At 44.1% G+C, this 7,813-nt stretch overlaps 1 protein-coding gene across 1 annotated transcript; it reads right to left on the minus strand.

Annotated features, from left to right (window-relative positions):
* Positions 1 to 2: 2 nt before the first annotated feature.
* On the minus strand, positions 3 to 7,809 carry SGSH (N-sulfoglucosamine sulfohydrolase). Its single transcript, XM_026701796.2, has 8 exons — positions 7,586 to 7,809; positions 6,020 to 6,180; positions 5,789 to 5,894; positions 4,400 to 4,550; positions 3,906 to 4,062; positions 3,667 to 3,748; positions 2,591 to 2,794; positions 3 to 1,117 (listed from the first exon to the last, which is right to left on the minus strand). The coding sequence occupies exons 1-8, from the start codon at positions 7,689 to 7,691 to the stop codon at positions 558 to 560; spliced, it is 1,527 nt and encodes a 508-aa protein (XP_026557581.1). The 5' UTR covers positions 7,692 to 7,809; the 3' UTR covers positions 3 to 557.
* Between the last annotated feature and the right edge of the window lie 4 nt (positions 7,810 to 7,813).

A 7,813-nucleotide genomic window follows, 5' to 3' on the forward strand; every position in this document is an offset into this window, starting at 1 on the left:
AGTTAGTTAGAAACAATATTTCATTTCTTTATTGTATAAAAGCGGGCTTTAGCCATATTATGCATATTCTGGAGAACTATCTTTAAATTGGAGCAACTGCTTTGCAGATCTATACCATCCTAGCAGGCAAACCCAAAGCTGTTTCTAGTTATTATCTCAGTATTCCATAGAATAATGATGAAATGTGCAGGCTACAGAATCTAAAGATAAATATTCATTTCTACTCTTTAGACTGGTTTTAAACTTGGCCAGGTTCTATCCCTGCCCTATGTGTAACAACTGATATGGGACCAGCCCATCTATATTTTTGTGATACCACAATTTGGGTGAGGATAGTAGTGATCAACTCTTCAACCAGGCTTCTCCAGTTATCATTCTTGTGTGGGAGGCAAGCCCCTCCTTGTATTTTACTCCAATTCTTCCCTCAGGTGCAACTTCAGTAGTATTTAATTCTGCAAACTGCAAATTGTTGCATCAGCATCCGCTCGACTTGCAGATCTTTTCCTGCTGCTGACAAGATGAGTAACTGCCACCAAAACAGGAAGGCAAAAAGAAAATCACAGCTCATTATGGAGCGGCCAACACTTGGGCACTGGCTTATCCTCCAAGACACCATCAGGAGCACATACCCAAGGGTCACTGGTCTCCCACTGCCACTTCAACAGCAGCCCCCGCAGCTCTTCAAGAGCTCGTGCATAGCGGGGATCCGAAGCCACATTGTGGCTTTCGGTAGGATCGGTGCTGTGATCGTACAGTTCCCAGCGATCCCGATAATAGTAGCTACGCAAAGTCTTACTCCAATGAGTAGGTTGCCCTGCCTGAGTTCTGTTCAGCAGGTCCTGGAACGTGGGTGAAACATAGAAATCTTGATCAATGGGAAAGGAGGTTCGGTTCTGTAGATTGTGAATCAAATGCAGGGAGCCATGCTGCACAGCTCGCATGGGATAGTGCATGGTCACCTCATGCAAGCTCTGACTGGCAAACACAGTTCTCCATTTTGGCTCCAGTGATAATGCTGGCAGCAGAGACTTCCCGGTGAGTTGCACTATCTGCTTCCCAAAGAGACTGTATGTGGGATATGGCACAGAAAACCAGTCCAGGATGGTGGGAGTGATATCTGCAGAGAGAGAAGGGAAAGCTGAAGCAGAACACTTGCTTCTGAGTCACAGTGGTGCAGTGGTTAGAATGCAGTATTGCAGGCTACTTCTGCTGACTGCTGGCTGCCTGCAATTTGGCAGATCGAATCTCACCAGGCTCAAAGCTGACTTAGCCTTCCATCCTTCTGAGGTCGGTAAAATGAGGACCCAGATTGTTGGGGGCAATAGGCTGACTCTGTAAACTGCTTAGAGAGGGCTGCAAAGCACTGTGAAGTGGTATATAAGTCTAAGTGCTATTGCTACCTGATGCAGAGGGAAGAGACCGGAAGGAATTTTGTTTGCAGGTGTTACCTAGTATGGAACAATATTAATAAGTCCTATTAAAAAAAACCAATTGTTTCTTCCTAAGATTTTCTAGCTTACACCAGTTAGCTCCAATTCTGTACTTTCTACATGCATCTATTCAACAGAATTTAGGCTTGATAAAGATGGTAAGGTAGGAACTAAAGGGTCAACTATCATATATATTCATGGGTAAACCTCTGCTCGGGGTAAATTCAACCCAACAGCAGAAGCTCTTCTGATACAATGGCTAAATGAGTTGCTTTAATGCAGACAAGAAAAAAAGTCATAACTAAGCAGCTTGTACCGTAGAAATTTCTCTCTTTCAACCCAGAGTTTAAATCTAAAGCCACTTTCTTCTCCCTTTTTAAGTCAGGAAACTTTTGGCTGTTCCTTGCTAATCCATGAGATTGGGAAGCGCTTGCCTAAGGTTCACACAACAGTTCCGTCTGGTCTCAGCATTATGGTTCCCTCCTTCAGCCCTTACACTACACCGGCTTCCCATTCTTCCTCTTTGTTTCCCTTTTTTGCTGTTTGAATGAGGGATCAAGGGAAATATGACCTGGGCTGCCTTCTGTGCACCCACATATATATCCAATTACTTAGTAGGTGGGTTCCCACATTTGCCATGACTTATTTAACCACAGTTTGTTGAAGAAACCCTATGTGGAAAGCCACCATATAGGACATTTGAGGCATTTATTTTTTTATTCCAATCCTTTAAAAAAGCATTAAATGAGTATAAGTTCTGTATAACAGAACTGTTTGGAAGGGTTCATAAAGCATGTATATTCCTGAAAATATACTAGGGAAAGAACTGAGAAGGACATCCACATGGACCAGGGGTGTCAAACTCGCTGGATGCGGGTTGGATGCATCACATGCTGGCCACGCCACGCCCGGTTTAGCGAAGGGGGAAAACGTCCTGATACTTGACGTGACGCCGTTGTGACAACACGAGTTTGACACCCCTAACACAGATGAAACTGCCAGACATATAGGCTGCAACCATAATTTCCCCCCCTCTCTCCAAAGAGGAAGATCTTCAGAAAAGGCTAATGCAAAGTGGAAAGTGTAGTACAGTTTGATTTTGCACATCCCAGCCTCTTCCATGGGACAAATCCACCAATTCATCTCTCAGCTGCTCTTACCCAGGAGGCTGATGTAGGCACTGCTGACTTGGCCCCAACGTGAAGGGTGCTCAGGAGATGAGACCAGGAGGGGCTCAGCTGTGCCCGGCCAGTACAGGTTGGTTCTGCCACTGGGAAAAGGGATGCCGTTGTCTGAAGTATAGATCACAAGAGTGCTGTTGTGGAAGCCTGCATGGCGGAGCTCCTCTAGGACAAGACCAAGGCCTGCAGAAATAATATACAATAAATATCTTCTATAATATATATTACACTAATTGCCTTACCCAGAACTAGCCTTGAGCCACATTAAGGCTGAAAGGAACACTCCTTTCTACCCTCCTCCTCTTTCAGACATAGCATGCACATCGCCCAAATCTCAGGAAGAGGTTCAGGTTCTTTCTCCAGGCACCACACAGCAGATATTATTCAGTATTAATTGACCTCCTCACTCCCATTAAGTTCCACTCAGTAAACATAACTACTCATATTTTGCTAAGGATGGATGGATTACTGTTACTTTGCTTCCTTATCACTAAAACGTATTGCCACGAGACCAGTTCAACGTAGTGGTGAAGGTGAGGGCCTAGAAACTGGACGGCTGTGAGTCCTAGGCCTCTCTCCAGCATGAAAACTGGCTGGGTGACTTTGCGCCGGTCATTCTCTCCCAGTCCAAGTTACCTCACAGGGTTGTTGTTGTGGGGAACATAGGAAATGGGAGCATTAATTATGCTACCTTGAGTTGTATAAAATATGCGAATAACAGCTACTAGATAATAGTAACAAGGCTACTATACATAAGAGCTAGAAAGAGTTCTTAGAAATACCTTTTAAAGTCCATACAGTGAAATACACAGGATTCTAAAGATTAGAGATGTGTTCTTTTTTAATACACAGAAGATGATTATCATCTGCTCTCTTCAGAATTACAGCAATATTTAGGCTTTGTGTGCATAAAGCAAAATCAGACTGACTTTCAAGTATACAAAAATGCACCATCATTAATTAATCATTAATTGAAGGTCTTGTTCCATTTCAAAAGTACCAAGCCTTTTGTCCCACTCCTGCAGGCAGAACTACCTGCTTCAGTAATCATGTACCTTGATCCATGCGCCCAACAGTTGTGTATTGAGCTGCCAAATCCTCATGAGCAGCTGGGGTGTCTTGTACAAAATAAGGGACCTGAAGGCCAAAAGGAGATACAGCTGAAGCTACAAGCTACCCTAGGAAAGACCTCTAGTTAACAAAGGGTGAATTATTATGACAAGTGCTGGAGGAGTTATTGCCACTTGCAGACATTTTCTGGAACCCAGGTGGAGAAGAAAATCCTAGACGTCACCTGCACTTGATCTGGATGGTAGAGCTCGGGTTTCCAATCTGGGATCCAGCCCATTCCAGGCTCCCCATTGCCAAATTTCTCACAAAAGGTTCCATACTGTGGCTGGGAATGACCACAGCGGTGGGGATCATGGAAAGCCACATAAAGGAAAAAAGGTCTACAGGATGGGGAAAAGAGAGCAAAAACACAGTTAAGGGCTCTTGATAATGCCACAGCAGCGCTTCCTCTCCACTATATAAAGCAATACTTTGGATGCCTCTAGCTTTGCTATGTTCCGTTTTCCCCTCCTCCATAAACCCTGAGTTTGGCTTCTCTTTGATTTTGATCCTCTATCTCAGTATACAGAACCCTTTTATTTCCCCAAACATTCTCTTGGGATCTTTGCTGGGTCTGCCAAATATGAGTGAAAGACGGGTGTGAAGGGCCTGGTCCTGGATACTCCAAAGAGATTTAAGGAAGGGATACCTCTGGGTCATTCCAGTACTGGATCTTACTTTTCATCCACACTCTGGAGGAATTTCCGAACAAGCAATTTGATTCGGGTGATGTTTCTGCCCACTTGCAAGACAGAACTGTTTTCCTCGGTGTAGGCAAAATCAAATGGATACACAGCCTCTGGCCCAACGTGCTTCTTGCCAATGATTCCTGAAAGAGATAAGGAGCCAGAGTAACTCAAAAAAAGGGTAGTAATATTAACTGGTCAGTTAGGATAGTGCCCACATTACATGGACAAAATAGACATATCCTTGGCATTTTGGGGGGCAAAGAGAATTCTATGCCACTTACGTTCATTCATAAAGCTTAACAGAATGATGGGTATGTAAAAAAAAATGATAATCTAGCTGTCAGCATTCCAGCAAAACCAAACTCCAATCAAAAACTCTGAGACAGGCATTTTTCTCAAAGTTTCTTTTTATTGGGAAAGTCATACTGGCACATCTGGGAAAACCCGAATTTGAGAGTTCCAGGTTTTCCCTCAGTAGTTCAAGTCAAAACCCAACCCCTGCACCCATCAGTCCATCACATGGTCCAATCACCATCCGTCCCAACTTGACACATCCTTTCAGCCACTTCAGGTGAAGGAATAACACGAACTTAACCGAAAAGAAGAATGCTATTATGTCTAACTAACACTCTGAAAATCCCCCCTCCTAATTTCCCAGGCACAGGAATGTGGCAGTGTGGAAGCTTCTGGTGTTAATATGGCTTCCAAAGTTGACACTAGCTTCAGAGACTAAAGGGGTGCAATTTATAATGTGCTATAACATCTATTTGTATCCCACCTTTATTATTTTTACACATAACTCAAGGTGACAAATATACCTAATACTCCTCCCTCCTCCTATTTTCCCTACAATAACAACCCTGTGAGGTGGGTTGGGTGGAAACAGAATGGCCCAAGGTCATTCAGTTGATTTTCATGGCTAAGGTGAAATTTGAACTCATGGTCTCCTAGTTTCTAGTCTGGTGCCTTCACTACTAGACCAAACTGGCTCTCAGAAATATTTTTCTCTGTTGGAATTGGACTAAATGAGACAAAAGTATAACTGTGGGAGGGAATCCACAAGACAACCCTTATCAGCACTGACCAAAAAAATGGCAATAAAGCATTAAATAAAAGTAATGTTCTGTTGGTTTTAATTGAGCAGTTAAACCAAGTGTCTATTCTGCTTTCAACAGCAACAACCAGCTGCCTCAGAATTAATATATGCAACATCTTTTTTTAAAATACCGTCACATTTATCATTGCTAGCATTTTCTGACTGGGCCGCAAAGGAGAGAAGACCAAAAGTCTTCTTTAAACTTGCAGACTGTCTGATCCAAGCCCCAGACAGAAAGAGTTCCAGCTGATCTGAGGAAGTAAAAGGAGGAACTCTGCTTACCTGTCCGTATCCCAGCCTGGTTAAGCAACAAGGGGAGGCTCCGGACACTATCAAAGGAGTTGAAGTGATGCACATCTTGATGCAATCCATACATCCCATTTTGGTGCTATGGTTGGACAGAAATCATTTGCAATACTGTGGGATCCACAATTTGGTGTCAATCATAATTTTCAAAGAAAAGGACAGAGCCATGCCTTGGCATGCTCTCTGCTCCCATCTGGGGTGTGTTACCTGAGGCAGGCCTGTCAAGAGGCTGGCCCGGCTGGGGGAGCAGCTGCTGACAGAAGTGAAGGCATTCCGGAAGATCAAGCTTCGCTGGGCCAAAGCATCCAGGTTTGGGGTCTTTATGACTGTGTTGTTATACACACCACTCTCAAAACCACCATCGTCCGCTGCCACAGAAAGGAAGAGCACAAATCAAGGGGCGAAATCTGTATTCTATTCCTGTTCCCTGTGAACATTTGCTACAATCTTCTGGGATAGTCATCCACAAATCTATTGTATTTGTGGGTGGAAAACATCTAGAGGTTGCTGGATCATGTAAAATTGCTCTCTTAGCTGGGGCAGTGTAGTTTTGTGACACAGACTTAAAGGTGTTTCAGCCTGTGAAATTCAAAAGTATTGTGCTCCACGACACACTCAAGTCATTATCCAACAAATGCTATTTTGAGCACAGAACTTTTTCATCCACCGTTAATGTTAACATTTGATATTTAGTTTTTGCCCACCATGGATATGATTGATGCAATATCTTTGTGATTCCAGTAACTGGCAACCACTGATTGAAAACCTTAACCCTAATCCATGGGGGGAGTGTAAATCTGTAAAAATAGAACATAACTGGTGTGCAAAATTCAGCAAGCAGTGAGCAAAAAAGGAACAAGAGCCCTGTATTGCATTTCAACTCAGGAAGCCTGCGATCACAGTTGAAAAAGGAGAATTGTGGACTCTGAGCCATTTTATAGTTCTGCAAACACAGAGGTCCCACTAATTTAGCTAAATGAGCATAGCACAAGCTACACAATTATGTAGAAATACACCAGACCTCTCACAGTCCTGTTAATTCTGTCACGCCTTATCAAAAGTGGCCTGAGTCTGGCTATTATATTTCAACAATATTTGGTTCTTCACCTTTTCACAAGCAATAGCGGAGACCTCCCACCATAACCAAATTGCTCAGTGCTCATTATTATGTCATTTAGGGTTCATGTGTAAGCTTTTCTTATTTCTGGCAGAATTTGTGGCAGACTTCACAGCTGCCACAGCTCAGAAAGTCTGCACCTACTGAATGTTTTCCTGTCCTATGGAAATTTACCAACCACAGGAAGCATGTGGGAAAGAGTCCATATTTGGAACCTCTCTTCCTGCCAACCCAAACTAAGAGGGGTGTGGCAACAGAGTGATGACTTTGAGTCAGAAGTCTTGATATTACTCCCCTGTACAACACAGAGTTGGAACACTGGCTGTCCCATCTTCTAAAAAGGCAGAGGTTCTCTATTCAGTTGAGTTTATCTCATCAATACAATCACGAAAGCTGTCACAGCAACAATACCAGAAAGTTTTGTCCATGCCTCCTTCCCTTCTCCTTTTTCGACTTCCCTGTAGCTCTGGGGTTTCTCGATTGCCTTCCATCCAAATTTCCCTCCAAGCCCGACTTTTTTTAAACTTGCTTCAGAAGCTCCCGATCCCACCTTCTTAAAGCAACTCCCAACGAAAGCCAAAAGTGGGCAAGCATATCGCGCCAGGGATTCCGACGCAGAAGGGTCTAAAGTGCTCCCCCAGGATTGGTTTGCTCACCTACAATCAGCAGGACGTTGCGGAACCTGGTGGGGTCCCCCTTTCTAGCGTTACAAAGCCCCAGAAGGAGGAGCGCCACCACGCACCTCTGCACGGGCGACTGCATGGCAAACTCGCCTCGCCCGGGCCTGCGCCCGGCAGACGATCCCCGAACCGAGCAACCCTCGCATTCACCACAGCTGGGACCTAGGAAGGAGCTAATCACTGCCTGGCTCCTCCTCCGCTTCT

Source organism: Pseudonaja textilis, chromosome 2 (assembly GCF_049901715.1).
Source record: "Pseudonaja textilis isolate UNSWEBS1 chromosome 2, rPseTex1.2, whole genome shotgun sequence".
In the NCBI taxonomy this organism is placed as follows: domain Eukaryota; kingdom Metazoa; phylum Chordata; class Lepidosauria; order Squamata; family Elapidae; genus Pseudonaja; species Pseudonaja textilis.

Excerpts from the sequence above, each read along its gene's own strand:
- SGSH (XM_026701796.2), bottom strand. The coding sequence starts at position 7,691 with ATGCAGTCGCCCGTGCAGAGGTGCGTGGTGGCGCTCCTCCTTCTGGGG. Across the intron at positions 4,551-5,788 it reads CCAGGCTGGGATACGGACAG|GAATCATTGGCAAGAAGCAC; the intron begins GTAAGCAGAGTT and ends TATCTCTTTCAG. Across the intron at positions 4,063-4,399 it reads CTCCAGAGTGTGGATGAAAA|ACCTTTTTTCCTTTATGTGG; the intron begins GTAAGATCCAGT and ends CCCATCCTGTAG.